Source organism: Eurypyga helias, unplaced genomic scaffold (genome assembly GCF_000690775.1).
Source record: "Eurypyga helias isolate BGI_N326 unplaced genomic scaffold, ASM69077v1 scaffold43862, whole genome shotgun sequence".
NCBI lineage: Eukaryota > Metazoa > Chordata > Aves > Eurypygiformes > Eurypygidae > Eurypyga > Eurypyga helias.
This window is the reverse complement of record NW_010238718.1, coordinates 1-17,329: the sequence shown is the minus strand read 5'-3', so window position 1 is coordinate 17,329 and position 17,329 is coordinate 1. Positions and strand designations below refer to the sequence as shown.

At 39.1% G+C, this 17,329-nt stretch overlaps 1 protein-coding gene across 1 annotated transcript in view; it reads right to left on the bottom strand.

The window, feature by feature from the left end:
- LOC104506840 (integrin alpha-4-like) overlaps positions 1-12,890 on the bottom strand; it is a gene marked incomplete at its 3' end in the record, with an annotated part of 25,675 nt that extends 12,785 nt beyond the window's left edge. Inside the window, 12 exon segments of the mRNA XM_010147933.1 lie at positions 915-1,005; positions 1,247-1,341; positions 3,376-3,487; positions 4,508-4,645; positions 5,334-5,393; positions 5,738-5,823; positions 9,016-9,145; positions 9,809-9,876; positions 10,263-10,392; positions 10,490-10,530; positions 10,533-10,574; positions 12,875-12,890. Of these exon segments, the coding sequence (XP_010146235.1) occupies positions 915-1,005; positions 1,247-1,341; positions 3,376-3,487; positions 4,508-4,645; positions 5,334-5,393; positions 5,738-5,823; positions 9,016-9,145; positions 9,809-9,876; positions 10,263-10,392; positions 10,490-10,530; positions 10,533-10,574; positions 12,875-12,890 (1,009 nt within the window).
- Positions 12,891-17,329: the final 4,439 nt, after the last annotated feature.

Genomic DNA, 17,329 nt, shown 5'->3' with positions numbered 1-17,329 from the left:
AAGATAGAAAAAAATTACTTCATTTATTCCAGACTATCTGAAAACTGTTCATGCAATAAGGAAAGAAACATACACAGTATATATACCTCTCAAATGAAGCAGCAAAAGTGAATCTGTCAGATGAGTCTACATGATATGAGGGTCTGAGGTCATGGCTCCCAAATCAGTAAACAGGTGACCTGACAGCAGGGGGCTTGTGCACTGCCCCTAGCCCAGCATTACAGATTAACCTGGATAACTTTTCTGTTGACACAGCCAGAGCATACAGCATGCAGTTCATGATAACTTTATGCTTTTATACCTGCAAGGGCAGAACAGGCTATACCTGACCTAATGCTTATCTGCATAATGTCAATATATGGTAACAGTATGTATAAAACAATGAGTATATGCTTGGTTTAGACCAAATTAATGCTTCTATGTCATGCTCACAAGAACTCCACAACAGTCTTAATCCAATGCCATGAGCCCTGAGTCAGGTGAATGTGCTGTTTGCACAGCCTGAGAGTCATGGAGCTCAGTGACTCCTGGCAAAATCCAAACTATGTGAATACCAGTAAGATTTTTAGGTTTGCACACTAGTCAGGACAACGAACGTGCTTCCAGTGCCCAAACTAGCTCTCTGTGCCATTAGTAGATGAGGTGGCTGCCGTAAAAATAAAAACTACGTTTTTCTCTCTTGAGCCCCATGAACTTACTGTTACATCATTCTCAGTCCTTAAATAAGTTAGATGACTGTGGAAACTGACTGCATGGCCTCAGCTTTACCTCTGGGTTTTTTTCTTACCAGAATGCAAGATGTGACATGTCATCATAACAACAGATTTTACTGCTGTTAACAGTAACGAGTAGCACAATAGGGTTGTTCCCTATGAATCTCTACTCTTAAAAATAAAGAAAACTGTTTAATTCACCTTGATAACCATTGTTATCTACATCAATGCCACTCGCTATGGATTGTCCAAACATGCTTAATGAATTACTGACTTGATGTCCTTGTATTCTCTGAGGAAAAAAAACAGAAGAGAAAATTATGCTTGGAAAGCTAATCTTTGAGTTATAATATCCAGTGAAAAATGTTAGCACAACCATCCTGCTGCAGAGGGCAGTTACATGCTTACCTGTGAAAGTATACCTCTGAAAGTGATATTCTTCAATGACTGCAAATGTTGTATCTCATAAACCCTGTCAAATTTAAAACTTCACTTTTTTTCTGGATCAATTATTTTACATTGAAAAAGCATACCTGTGAAAATGATGGCGTTATTCCATCTTCCCTGCCATTGTATATATAAATAGCCCCCTTTAGATCATCTTCTTGTGGAGCCCCAATTGCTACATCTGTGGAAAAACAATTTAATGATAAGCAGTTGGCTAGGAAACATGAACAAGGAAGAGTTAAAGAAATCCTGTAATAATGCATGCAATGCCAGACCACATTTATTTGACTGAATTCAAAAGAAGTGCTGAAGATAGATGCAAAGCAAATAGAAACATTATGGACCAGCTCAGTAATCTGACTGTGCCTTAAGTACTACGTTTCTGGAAAACAAGGGCCAAATACAGCTATTTTGTCCAAGACAAAGTCTGTTCCTACCAGTACTGAATTTTACCCTTAAGAGGTTATCATGGAGAATAGCCAAAATTATCATAGTCCTTAAAACAAACAAACAAAAGCCTTGTATTTATGGAATTATGATGATTTTCCTGCACTCTGCTATTCTTACATGGATTATATCACCGAAACACAAGAATTACTCTTACTACGCTGTCTGAAATGAACCATTTATTTTTTTATGAAGTGTCCTTAATGGCTGATAAGAGGCTTGAACAGACATTTAAAAAGGAAACGTAGGTAGCTGGTTTGTACAAAGGGATATGTTTTATGCTGAGATGCTTTAATGCCAGAATGGTGTGGTGACACATCAACAAACCAACCCACCCTCAAACGCCCTTACCAAAAAGCCCCATGGTTCCAATAGCCAGAGGTTGCAGAGATGGGGAGAAGGAGACAAATAACATCATCTTGAAAGTCACTAACAGAAATCAGTAATTGTGAGCTTTAATTCACAAATAAGAAAAACTGAACTACCTGCAAATCAGAAACACTGCATGCTGCACCAAACAAAAAATCACCAGAAAAGCAAAGCTCTGACAATTTGTTTTTTCTGAACAATTCTCTGATTGAATCCATACTAATTGGATCCATACTTTGGTAAGTAAATCACATAAAATATGTCTCTCTACTGGTGAGATGAAAATAGGGCAGCCAAGCTGTGCTAATTAAAGTTACACATATGTTCTTGAAGAGGTCAGATTCTACACCAACATGCACAACATTATCTTCACAGGACTGAATCTGATGGTTTAGATCATTGAAGATTTTGGCTCTGCTATGCTTTTTTATTACTTACTACAGACAAATGGTTTCTAACACCCAATTTCTCTTTATATTTTGCTTCCAAGCTATTTTTCTTAGAAAATTTCTTTTCCTATTGCCCTTCCCAATACTACTTCCAGTTTTTCTTTTCAGTGTTTTTTCTCCTTGCAAAAGCTAATCCACTTGTTTGCTGCAATCCCCCTGCAGTTTTAGGATACCCATTTTACATTAACATAGAATCACAGAGTGGTTTGGGCTGGAAGGGACCTTAAAGATCATCTAGTTCCAACCCCTAGACCACGTTGCTGAAAGCCTCATCCAGCCTGGCCTTGAAGACGGCCAGGGATGGGGCATCTGCAGCTTCTCTGGGCAGAGAGATATTCTGTGTCATACGTCTACTTTGCTAAGCTGCTATTGATTTGATTTTTCTTCTCTGCTCCCCCGCTCTACATTTGAACACAGTTTTCATTTGCAGTTCACAAATGTTCTTGGGCAAAACCTGAAACTTGTGTATAACATTGTGAAGGTAGCACAAACCAGGAGGAACGAAACTTGACAAGAGTTTGAGGAACATGTAGCAAAGGAGAGGGGTGGAAAACTAAGGAAAAGGAAACCAGATAAGAAGAGAATGACTTTTCCAAGCTTTTCAGGCTACGGAACAGGAGCAGGAACATAAGACAAAGGGAAGAGCGAAAGGAGAATGTTGGGTGGTAACTGAAAATAAAATGGGTAATTTGGAAGCATGCAGACAGACACGGACTTGGTAAAGATACAACCCAGAAAAAGTTGTCAGTTTTTCCACAAAGGTTATTAGCTCCTGCATACAGTCCAAGTTTTGATGATGGAAAAACTGAAACCGTTTTTGAATTTCTGAACAGTAGAAAATGCCTGTCATATTTTTATCCTGTCCCAACACTGTCTATCATGTCTATTGTTTATTATGAGAGTTTGCTGCTCAAAGAATTAAACCCAGAGAGTTTTCTTTATACACTTACCTTCAAAACCGTCATTATCAATGTCCCCTAGATTGGCTATCGACTCTCCAAACCTGGCTGCATATGAGTCACTCCCACTGAGCTCTATGTTCAGTTCCACCATCTTTGCCTCCTGAAGGAAAGCAGAGTCAATGGCACATTAACAAAGCATCTGCTAGGTGACCTGGAATATTAATAAAAATGTTAAAACTGCCTCAGACACCAATATATAATCCTACTGAACTCCTTGGTGTAGAAGCAAACATTATCAAAGATGTTTAACAGTATTTAGTGTAAGAATAATAAAGAACAAGAGAGTTGTTCTTTAAGAAAGCAAATAGCAATGTATTCCCATAGCAAACACCTGTAAACAGCAGTAGGTTTATATCAGAATACATTGGCTTACTGATCTGAGAAAACTGTTTGCTAATAAGGCAGTAAATAATAGCTGCCTCAAAGTTATTGTGTGTGCCTTAGTTAGTTGTAGGTATGCTGGAGTGACTTAGTTCTCTGTGAGGAAAACATGTTAAGAAAATGTTAATCACAGGCATAAGAGAATAGGTATTCGTGTGGAAACAAGGAAAGGGAAATAAGAGACTAAGATAAAATTTACAAAGCTAGACAAATTCGAAAGCACACAAAAACCAGTGATTATACTTTCACTTCTGATCCTTAAAAATAAACAGAAGCTAATTCTGATGCATGATCTGTCCAGCTACTTTATTTGCCAAACTAAGGACTACCAGTCTCTTTCCTGACTTGTTCGTACCACTAACCGCACTCAAAGTGTTCATTCCTCGTTTGTTTCTGAACTGCTAAACAAGTTACTCTTCGCATGCCAGTTCAGGGCTAAGCATGCTAAGGGAGGACAGCTTGCAAAGAGGCAGCAGTGGCAGGCTGTCACCACCTGAAGGTACTGTGAAACAAAACCAGTCTGTCTTCAGTTCTCACACTAGCCTAAGTACCACGGTATTATAGCTCATACAGCTGGCCCTTGCAGCTGTGCTACAGTTTCCTGCTGGGATTGGCATCACGGCTCGAGAGTTGGTTTTCCTATACCCTGAAATAATATACGATGAGAGATGAAATTTCTTCTTCATTTGTTATACTAGAGTGACTATGTTACCATGTGTTTTTAAGAGAAAATACTTACAGAACCTGAATTGATATAGACATAAACTCTTCCTTCTTCTCTGATGGTACTTTGCATGGGAGCACCAACTAGCAAGTCCGAGAGGCCATCTGAATTCAGGTCCACAGCACAAACTGAAGCTCCAAAGTAAGAACCAAGCTGTGTGCAGACAAGAAATCGTGTTATTTTTGAATTTTGATGAAGACATGTGTCATGGTTTAACCCCAGCTGGCAACTAAGCACCACACAGCCACTTGCTCCCTTCCCCACAGTGAGATGGGGACAGAATCAGAGGAGTAAAGTGAGAAAACTCATGGGTTGAGATAAGAACAGTTTACTAACTGAAATAAAATAATAATAAATAAAAGTAATAAAAAGGAAAATAACAAAGAAAGAGAAATAAAACCCAAGAAAGACAAGAAATGCAAATGGAAAAAACCCAATTGCTCACCACCAACTGACTGATACCCAGCCTGTCCCCAAGCAGCAGCCCCACAGTGAGCTTTCCCTCTAGCTTATATGCTGAGCATGAGGTCATATGGCCTGGAATATCCCTTTGGTCAGCTGGGGTCAGCTGTCCCAGCTGTGTTTCCCCCCAGCTTCTTGTGCCCCACCCTACCCCCCTGCTCGCTGTCAGAGCAGTATGAGAAGCTGGAAAGTCCTTGATTTAGGAGAACACTACTCATCAACAACTGAAACCTAAGCGTGTTATCAATATTATTCTTATCCTAAATCCAAAACACAGCACTATGCCAGCTACTAGAAAGAAAATTAACTCTATTCCAGCCAAAACCAGGACAACATGTCAGAAGTTCTAAGGTGCAGAAAAGTTGTATGAATGATTTACCTTTTTACCCCTTAGTTCAAATAGAATGTTTAGTTGCTTCTCAATGCTAAAAATGTATGCCTGAAACAAAAAGAAAATATAAGTGGAGTTCAGCAAGCAGTAATTTCAAATACTTTCCTGTGCTTTCTCTACAGCATGTGCTACAGAACAGCAAAGCAACACACAATATCACACGGTACAGCTATTTACTATTTCCTATCTGTACCTTTCTTTAGCACCATAGTTCACAGCAGTGTTACCTAGACTATCTTCCCTCATTCCTCTGACTTGTGAAATTGACTTCTTTGACGTGAGAAATCACATCTATCTGATACTTGTCTATAATACCCCTGATTTTCCAATTGAGATTAATGTGAGTATGTGGGGGTCTATTCTTTAAACCAGTAGTATAGAAAATCTCTTACTTTACCAGTCTGCTCCTGCTGGGGAGCCCCTCCAATCACTTCTGTACTGGCTGATGTCAGAAAATGCCCAGCTCCAACAGAGTATCCTGTAAATTAGAAATGCACTATTCAATACTGGAAACGCTATATAAAGAACAACAAAAAAAAGGGATCATGATGTATAAAAGCTGTCAACAGCAGACATTACTGTGAGTCTGACATACAGACCTCATGCAAGCTAGTAATGAAAACAGAAAATAAAGTTCCTGAAATAAGGAAAACTTCAATAGAAACATAAGTTCCAACAAACAGAAGCAAGTGTCATTTCTCCCCAGGATCTTAATTATCTGCCATACTTTAAAAGCAATACAATTAAATTGCAAACACTTTCTATTAACGCATATTCTGCAATTGTTCAGTGACTTCATTTTGTAACACATATAAAACCCACCAAAAGGCCACACAGTGCAATGTGGAAACACTCGATTCAATTGTTATTCTTTGACTATCGTACCTGGACCACAGAAAAATGAAATGTGGTGCCACTTGCATGCATGTGCACGTATATACATACACACACACACACACACACAGAGCCCTGTGGATACACACATGAAAGTGTCAGGAACACACTGGAGCAAAAGCTTCATTATGTAATACGAAAACATCGCACTGGCTTTCGTAAATGAATCTACACAACAAAATAGATAGTGGAGACAGCACTTAAACAGGATCATCTTTTGGTGCAGATGTCCAACCACAGAATTGCAAACTGAAGGCTAACGCCTTCGTCTGTAACTACACAAGTCATCGTTATTCTTTCCAAAATACATTATGGCTAAGCTGAAACAAGGAAGGCAGTTAACATATTCTGCTACTCTTGCATTTACTGAATGACTGATGATTTTCACAGCACACAGAGAAAATGGGAACATCATCTTGGATCAGATGAGAACAACTGTTGAATCTTTCCTCTGTGATAACAACTGTCTAGAATTCCAGTTCTTACTAAGCCAGCTTTTTCTTTTCATATTTGAAAGCTTCACATTTGAAGCTAAAAGAGGTGAACAAGGCAATCTATCATTTAAAGGTCAACACCTAATTTTTACTTATTCAACAACAAAATTAAGCTTAAGTGAATGAACCTTAATTTACCTCCTCTGAGGTAAATTTTCTTATTTTCTAGTTATTTTGGTTTTGCTGAGGTGCAAACATTGGTAATTCTAATGAACTTTAAAAAAAAATAAGAAACAACAACCACAAAGAAAACCCATAACCAAAACAACAATAAAAAAACCCCAAAGCCAAACACAGACACAAAAGTATAGTAATCAGGTAGTCCTCGTTTTTATTGTGATATTAAAATGTTTGGTGGGGAGGAGATGGGGAAGGAGTGGGAAGAAATAAGAAAAAAAAAATCACGTAAGTGACCCTTTAAATTTAAAGGTACAATCAGATGAAATTTTATTTCCAACCCCCAAATTCTATCCTCTTTACCATTACTACAGTTTTTTAGTTTTCTAAAATCTAATTTCTGTTCTCAAATTCCCCAAAAAAACTATCCGTTACTTTGTGATTTCTTTAAGGCAGTCTGTAGGTGCCTAAGGTTACTCTTTCATCAGGCCCACTCTTTCATCAGGCCCAGCTGATTTGAAACACTGATTACTTATCTAACTCCTTTTAAAGAAGTCAGCTATTAATGTCCAATAGACATGGAAATAGTCAGGGAAATACTACCAAAAGTTATGTATTACCAGCTTCTCTTTCCACCATCCTTCTTTCTTTTAAAAGTAGGGTAAACAGCTTTGTTTCTTAAAACTTATGGAAAAATGTTGCAATACTTTTGCACGCTCTTTCTGCGATCTCTAATTTGTTACTTATTACTATTTGACAGTTTAGTGAAAATGTAAATAAAGAAGCCAACTTCTCAGTCCTTGCCAGAACGGTAGCGTAAGTAGGTAATTATATCTAGTTATGTGCTTGACTCCAGTCACACACTTGGTAAGGACATTTTTGTTCATTATTTAAAGGAGAAGCAAACTCAGGCTTCAAAAAAACCCACAACCCTGACCACTTTGGTAACAGAGTTAACCCTAAATAGATTTCAGCCTCAAACAATGCCAATGATGGGACAGCCATGGAGAGAGGGGAAGGAAGGTACCCTTATGTTCTTTCAACCAATTATGTATTAGAATGAGGGAATGAAGTGGAGGTGTAAGTAGCATGGAATAGTACAAAATGTAAGGTTTGTCACAGCGGCTACTGTACACACACACAGATGAGCTCATTTTTTCTGCTGTTACCAGAAGGCAGGAGCGAGTGTTCTCTGAAATTTGTCATTTGTCCTATGAAAGGTTAGAGATGTTAACCATAGTGGTCTGGGTATCTGATCGCCATTTACCATCCAGCATCTCTTCTGCTTGACTTCCCTGCAGAGCCCAACTGCAGCCTTTGCAAGGCTCAGTACTGATTCTGAAGCATTAGACACTTTGTGTTTCCCAATAGTGATTTTGTAATTTATGCCTGCTTCCTATTGTCAAGAGTGACATCAGAAACAGGAAATGTTTATCCACATGAATCAGATCTGAGTGGGAAAGCCAATGGTCACAGGCAAAAAATACTCTTGCTCAGGAGTTCAGGAAGGACACCCAAGCTTTTCTTAGTGTGTAGTGAGAAAGCTGAAGCTACTGATGGTTCTTAGCATAAACCCCTACAAATTCTAGCACTAAATTCAGCTGATTACTTAGATACAGGTAAGTGAGTAGGAGCTTCACGGCTTTCTTTGCAGACATTTGTGATAAGGTTTGCCTTCCCATGTATCCAGAGCAAGATATGGTTGGAATTAGAAAAAAACCAAACAAACCATACTTCCCCTTATTGATAATGCAATTAAGACTTGTTTCCTTGTAACTTTCACTGTAACAAACTTTTCATATTTGTTATATGTGAAATCATTATGTCTTCTGCTATGAAAGCCCTTGGCAGCATTTCAGATGTAACAGTGAAGTGCAAACCACTGCTAATCAGAAGCATATCTCTACCTTCTAAATCGAGAAATGACAGAAATTCAGTGGAGAAACAATAAAACCAGAAATCCAATGTTTGAGAAGCTTCCACATAAAAAGAACAGAGAGGAAGACTTAAATAATATTTAGCAAAAAAGAGAACACATCTTTAGAACCATTGCTTCTGGAATTAATAAAGAAAAGACGGGTAAACACTGCGCTCTCACTTCAAGATCAGCTATCTAGCTAATTATTTGATTTATATTTTTGTAAAGTAAAATTATTTTTAGTTACCTAGATAACTGCCAAATTTCACTTGGTTATTTGAATCCGTATAAGCATGGATTGTATTTGCAGTTGTGTTGTATACAAAAACAGAACCAGTCCAATAATATGATCCAGGGGCTCCCATTATAATTAAGTCCTGAAAGAAAAATAAAACAAAGCCTTGTTATTCATATTTAAACATTCATGAAGGTAAGAAAAACACATCAGACTATTCTTCAGATCTCCTGTGAAGTCAATGAAATGCTACTGGAGACGCACCTGGCTCAGTGTTGGGGGATTACCACTAGATCACAGACAACATTTTTCAGACTTTCTAAAAATATTAAAGACCTTGAGTTGTGAAGAACCTGAGAGCAACAAACAGAATATTTTCTTCTTAAAAGATTTTTTTAGAAATCATAACCTTAGGGTGAAATGGAGATTAAACACTACAGAACATTACTCTGTAAAGCAAGAAGGTAAAGGTTATTAGTGTTAACGTTGTGCCAAACAGATTAAAGAGAATAATAAAGCTTCATACTCTGTGTTGTATTCATGCTCATTTTCCAGGTGAAAAGTAATTTTGGATTCAGTAAAGTGTAAAAGTATTCGTGGGAATAAAAAGTAAAAGTATTAGTTGGGAATTACCATGCAAGTATTATCAAGATCCAATTAAAAAGAAATGAGTGAAGTCCGATTTTTCTCTGCCACAAAAAGGACAGTGTTAATATTCGCATTTATATATAAGTAAAAAATATATATGTACATATACGCAAGTATATATATATATAAAAAGAAGTTTGGTATCTTTAATACACACCTCAATGTAAAAACTAGACATTCCAGCCTGGCATGACCCATGGTTTTCTCCAAACTTTCGTACATGATCTGGGAATGGGCAAGAAATATTAAAAAGGATGAGAACATGTAGTTTCTGATTTTTCCTAACAGGTCTTCAACAGAAGTTGAGGCAAGTTCAAAACAAAACAACATTGGGTTTTGATTCTGTAATAAAACTAAACCCACTGGTTTTCACTGTATAGCCTTTAGCTTCAATATAATGTTGAAACAAACTCAAAGCACTACGTACCACTTGATCACAGCTGCCGTGAAATCTTGTGACTTTAAAGACTACACTTTTCTTTTTAAATTGTTCCACGAAAATAATGTGCCAAATGAAACAGCCCGAATAGTCTGAGCAGCACAGATGGGTAAGATTAATTCTTCTCTTCCACTCTGTGTGGCATAATCTGACTGACAGGCATCCTGCTTACCTATATAGCATGGGCATATTCTTCTGCTCAGTTCAGTTCGAAAATCAGAAGAGATGGCAAAACAAATACCGTATGGGAGTTTGTGTTCATTTCTTATGTAAAAGATATTTTTCCATCTGTGTCCACAAGCCTATGGATAAAAACAAACACAAAGTTTGACACAGAAGCATAAGAAAGGTAAAGGCCATCTGACAAACAGACACGCAGCTCCAGCGGTTCATACATACAACAATAGATCCATTTTCTTTTGGCTGCCTCGATAAGCTTGCTCTTCCAAACAAGTCTTCCCACAGTGCTCTCCTTTGGGGTTGCCTAGGACACAAAGACCAATGCACTGAACAAGGGGACAAGCTGAAGGGCCATGTGGCGAGTAACAGGAGCACCCAAGAACCCTACAGGGAGACTGCAGTAATTTGGATTTGGTGGACCTGACCTCTGTCCCCGTCTTACATAGGCCACGTAGGCTTTGCACTTTCTTCTTGAACAAAGGTACGATTGCACGTAGCCAAAGGGAGCATACTGGTTCTGGACATGACAGGTTGGCAGTGAGGACTGGCTTCTCCACTGCTACTGAAATTAAGATGGGAAGTGACATTACACTCAACCTGATGAAGGACTGGCTTTGCAAGTGCTCTTCAAGCCTAAAATTTAATAAGAAACACAAGTAATGGCCCTGAGTACTACCTAAACTCTAGCATAAAGCAAGCACCTCTCCAACTACATACTGATTGGTAGCAGACCTTAAAACGATCTCTATTGCACATGGCTATCAAATAAAGGGTGTATAACTACAGTCACTACTGGGGATGTCAGTCATTAAGCAAGCATATCCTATGTACTCCCCTTGCATTGCTGCAATTTAGCAGTATCTCTTTGGTTTTCTTCTTACGGAGAGTTAATTTTCCCTAGAGAACATAGTGAAAATTATTCTAACTACCCCAAAAGGCTACAGTATTGCCAAGTTAGCAAATATTTGCTTCCTTCTGTGAAGCAGTATTGGTACCTATGGTGAGGAGAAGCTACATATTTAAAAGTATTCCAGGTTATATAAAGCAAGCTTTTCATTTGTAAGGTGTTTGTATGAATAAGCATTAACCAAACTATTGAATTGCTATTTTCCATGCATCAGAATAACACTGTTCATGAAAAAACTTCTTATAAAATAAGGAAACACACCATATCATTTCAACAAGCTGTTTTGGTAAGCCCAAAACTTTGGAGGTTCAAGGGGTTTAGTTATGCAGGAGAGGGTGCCATTACAGATCACAGAGTACCAATGCTGACTGGGACGTTGTCTGAGAGGAAAATGCATAAATCAACACCACCAAAAGTGTGCTCATACCAGAGCTGAAATGTATTACTTCCAATGCATTAGAGTGTTTAAAACAATGCACTCCTAATTCAGTGGACTTGCTGAATTCCTTTTACAGAACACACAACTGCATAATATGGATCAAATATGGAATCAGAATAAAGGGGTGCACCTAGACTGTTTAGTAGTCAGGAGAAAGATGACTGACTGTGGGCTTTGCTACATACATTCTGACAACCAACACTGACTTAAATGACCTTACACCTGGGATGTCATGGACTTTCTGAGAGAGAATACCAGGTTAATGGAATCAAGATAATTCTTTATCACATAGTAAAAAAGCATGCGAAGAAACATTTGTTGGAATAAACATCAGCCACCATCCTTATTTCAGAGCTGGTGCCCTACTGCTTTGTGACCGGCCTAGCAATTGGCATTGATCTGAAGAAACTGCTGGAGCCTTGATTCCTTCTACTTCCATACTACCTCTCCACTACATATTCCAAACATCATACTTTCTCCCTGCTCCGATGGAACGACCAGAGTAGTGCAGTCAGGAACCCCTCACCATTCGGCAGAGAGGACTACACACCCTGTGCACCACAATCTACTCCACCTTCTTCCAAAAATAACATCCTTCACAGGGCTGAGAGGTATCTGGCCCTCCTTCATCTCTTCTTTACCACTTCCTCCCATATGTGACTTTCCCTAAGCCATCAAGGAAATAGTATGCAAAATACAAGTAAACAGGAACCGACCTTAGTACTCACAATAACATCACACTCAATTGTCTCTGGGCCAAGAGATTTTATGTTACTGTAGTTTAATAATTCCTGTAGGACACCTGAGGAATGGTAATTAGCAACATGTGAGCTCTTACTCCAAGAGAAACACAAAGTAAAATGCCGTACTTTAAAAATCTACTAAAGAGAAGTTGATTTTTCTGCAGGTTGTCAGTTACTGAGGTTTAAGTGATAAGCTTCTGAATTCTCCTACCTGGCTAGTGTCAGTGACATGAACCTCCATATACTGAATATATACTAGGTTCAGACGGAATTTGGAATTTAGTTTTGGAATTTAATTTTGGAGTTATGTCACGTAGAACTCCTCGCTTCCTAAGGAAGACATCTCCATGGTTTGAATGAATTACAGAGAATGTTAATCTGATTGAAATCTCCCCACAAAACAAAATTCCATTACACTACCACATGTAAGAATTAATACTCCTTTAAATCACAAAAGGCACTTCTGGTAACTCCCTTCTAGCAATGCTTTCTGACCTCTTATGACAATGACTTACCTGTGACTTGCTTCATAGTGTATGTGGATTTGCAGGAAATGGAAGAAGTGGAGAAAACCAGTATCATAAACTTAGATCTTGAGAGGCTTTCTGAGACTTTCTATCAGTAAGTCAAACAAGATCAGATAATGATGTTGTGAGAGAGAGAAGGAAGTTTTGCTCGTCTCAGTGCTTCATTCCTGTGCCTATTTCAGAGGTCCGTAACAACAAAACCCACACCATTCCATCATGATCGTTATATTATATTCTCCTTTTCCTTGGCTCCAGCATATTATCCTGATTCAGGTTCACTTTGGCCCTCTGCTGACCTGCTGTCTTATGTCTCCTTTCTTTCTCTGACTGGCAAGTATTCAACCACCTTGAAAATGACAGGCCTTTGCGGATGAGAGACGCATGAGCTTGACATCCCAGACACCATGACGAGCCCCTGCTCAGGGTATGACATTATAAAAGCTTTATGAAACGAGAAGAGAAAATGCTGTATCCTGCACAAGCAACACAGCCGCATTGCATAAGCTCAAGAGGACATGGCAGCTTGGTTGCCTCAGGGAAAAGGAGCACGCACTGTCATAAAGTCACCAAGAGATAAGTAATTGCCCAGCCTGTGTACATTACACAGCTGGAAGACACACGTCTGCTAAAATCCCTGCTGCATGCATCCACAGAAACAGCACAGTCGCATATAAATAAGGTCACAACTTACAAAACCACTTCAAGCTTTGGCCTCAAGGACTCTAATACAAATATTCACAATGTCATTTGAGAAACCAGTTTTATATAACTTACTCTAGTGCTTTCCATGCCCAACAGCATCCCATGATCCTTTTTATCCTCCCAGAACTCCTCAGGTCCTGTCACTAATTGATTAAAACTATGAAGTCTACTGACACCCTGCTCCTAGATGTCAGGGCCTCATCAGACTCTTTTTTCATTTGTCCAGGGCAATCTTTTTTCAGGGATTTGATAGGTCTTATCCCTCTTACATCCTGCAAACCACCTCTACCCAAAACATTCTAGTTAGGTGCCAGCTGTTTCTACAACTCTGTAACAGACCTGGGTCCAGAAGGTCCTGTCTTCTTTGGAACAGTATGGCTGTTTCAAAGGAGATCACTAGCAGGTGTGATCAATGCAAGTGAGATTAAAAAGCCGAAGCACCAAAGGCAGAACTTACTGAAATCAAAGCTGAACAAACACAGGTCAACCTTTGGGGAAAGCCATTAACTGTTCACTTTTTCCATTGTAATGATTCAGTTGGGGGAGCTAGAGGGCAATTTGTTCATAGGTTAATTGCAGTAGGGTCTTAAACAGAAGGGTGGAAACATGAAACTGTGGGCAGAGCTTTCTGGCCTTATGTTAAACAACACGCACGAAATTTATTGTGTACATTCATCGTTAACTTCTTTTCTTCAGACTGGATGGCAAGTCTTACACATTGTTTCCTGTATGTTTTGACAATGAGTCACTGTTTCAAATCTGAGAGCAATTTTGTTGAAGAATTCCTGTCCAAAATGTAATACATCAAAACACCTAAAGAACTTTGTGCAAGTCCATCTGCAATAATGTATGAGTACCCCAAACTGATGTGGGCAAGGTCTTGAAATTCAAAAAACTAAAAGAGTGGTAGAAGATGGACACTTAGTGCTCCAAATAATAAACCTGAAGCTTTGTATTTTGTATTTGTGTCTAGAGATTGATTACAAGCCTCTGCATCTAACACGTCATTAATAAAAATACTCTAGATACAAACAAATCAGCAGTCTATTTTTGACATCATTGACAGAAGTACTAGTACTAGAAAACAAAATTGCAAAGAATTACTCCTCTATTCAACAATCAGAGAGAGATTTAAAAATGCCAGCGAGGGGCTGGGAAGACAAATATTTGCTAGTGTATCTCATGGCAGTGCATCTCATGGCTCGTCTCAGCTCTTAAGCCAGCCCAGGCCCCTGTAACAGTTTGAACAACATTAAAATTCTCGAAAGTATGCCTGGATGAGTTATTTCCAGATGCTGGGATGACTGCAACACAGGACTGTTCCCAGCAACTCTTTCTCTACTGAGGAAGCAGATAGGAATGTGTGACATAAAAAATACAACAGCAGTTTTGTGTGATCAGAGGCTTCCTAATTGCACTTGAATCCTTCATTAATTAGTTATGCCAGTTTCAAGGCTACTTTAGTGAAAAATAGCAACAAAGTGTTTTAACATATTTATGTCTCTAAGTAATTCACATCCATTTATTAGAGAGGCCCAACATTTGGAAATACCCACTTCTATTGCCTGCTGTCACCTCTACATTTCTATGACTCATAATTAGAAACTTATTACCTCAAAGATTCTTTTACTGAAAGACATGTGAACTCAAATATTTAATAAAAATCTAGAATTAGCTATTTCTCAATTTGCTTTTCCCAGAAATAATATATATCCCTGCATATTTTTCAAAGGAAATTACCCTATATTACAAAATCTGAACCCAAACTTTTTGCTGGCAAGAAACCAAGCAGAAGAATGAGGAGGTCAATGACTGAAAGACACAGCTTTGATAAAACCATTATGTGCAAAAGTTGCTGACAGCCTGAATGAGTTAGACAAGAGATAATTAAGTTCAGCTTTGCAATTGCAAGTTCCCTTGTGTATTTCTGTGACCGCTCAGCAGGATGGCAAAGGCTTAACAAACCTCAGATACTATCCTACTTCATTTACATCCCATGCACCACAGCCGCCTTTGGCTTCTTCATTGACCTGTTTTACAATAGAAGACTTCTTTTCGGTATCTATTTAACTTCAGAAATAATGTAGACGTACCTTAGCAATGTAAAGGTGTTATCTAGCACTAAGGGAAACAAACATTTTGCAAAAGTCTCTTGTGGTATCACTGTTTTTAAAAGTGTGGACAAGACAGTAAATATCATGTGCCCTGCAGCCTCTAAACCCAGGAACAGAAGCGGTGTTAAATTAAGCCTTTGGAACCACATAAACATTTTCAGTCACCTGCTGCATCATTTCGTTTAGAATCCCCCAAGCTACTGAGGAAAAGCCCACCAAGTTACTTCGCTAGAGCTTTTGTTTCTGTACTGGCTAAATGAATAATTTGAGAAGTACTGCAGATGTATGTAATTTTCAAAGAACCCGAAACTTTCGACCCTTCCCCCATGCTGTGAAGGACTATTTTTACCCTCACTTCAGGGGCAGGAGTTTATTGCTTCTTAGCATATGCTATTTCACCACTTCAGCTGACTTTTTTGACTTTCGCGAGCCTCCTCTTACAAAGAAGCAGTTGGAGAAAAGAGTTCTGTGTTATATATAATTTTTCAGTAGATCTAATATTGGAAAGAAATTACTTAAAGAAAAATAAAAAAGAACTACTTGGGCTGGAATACATTTAATTGCAGTTCTTTCCACGGGCAACTGCTTGTCTTCCCTTATGCGGCTACAAGTAAAGCACCACTGAAGTATCTTAGGTTTTTGTAGCTCAGTTACAAAAAATAACTCTGTCCATAGGATAAAAGTGGATAGAACCCATCAGTTCTAAGCTTTTTGAAACAATTGGTTTAACATTTTTGTCAGAATGCCGCATTCTGCCCTGAAAGCCCACCAGTTCATGGCACGCTATCGCTTTCATTGGTTTCAAATATTTTGAAAACCCCTTCCCGCGCTTCTTATCCTCACTGGGCGGCAAGTTCATAGTTTTAACGGATCGGATGGTCTCGGTCACAGCTGGATGGAAAGTTCAGGAAGGTTTCTAAGCATAGGGATTGAGTGAATGGCACCGCATGCAGGCACGACAGGAACAGAGCCCAAAGTAATTCACATATATTCACGATAAACCATTGCAGAGTCTTCTCCTTTTAAACAAGTATCAAACAGTTGGAAGTTGGGTAAGTGTATCCAGTTACATCTCCCTAGCTTCGGGCCTGGGGAGGTAGAGAGCAGCTAGATTAAACGCAGAAACTGGAAAAACTGATTCAGTCATAAATAGCTTTGTTCTCCTGAAACTCAATTTTTCAACCCATCTGCAAGACGACTGTGGTTCAGTTACTTTAGGGTGGCTTCTACAAAGGGAAGGCTTTGCAGAAGAAAAGACGATGTAGGCACATACTTCCACCCCCATCTCTAAGCTAATTAATTACGTTCACCCTCGCACTAGCTTTCTGCTGAGAACGACGAGAGACAGACCGAAACTCTCACGAGGGTTTTGAACTGGGCGCTGAAAGGTACGAAGGAAAACTGTGGAAACGGGAGCTGTGGCACGCCACTTTCTCTACACCAAGTTTTGTCCCGTTTCTTTCTGTCCACAGAAGAAAAGGTGCCACCGTTGCTGCTCTTGGGCAACAGCGTCGGTCTCGCAGTTCAGCGAGACGTAAACGCCCGTTTAACCCGGAGAGGAGCCGGGAGAAGCCGCCCGCAGCCCACCGCCTTGAAGGCAGCGGCTGGGGAGCCGCGGTGCGCGCAG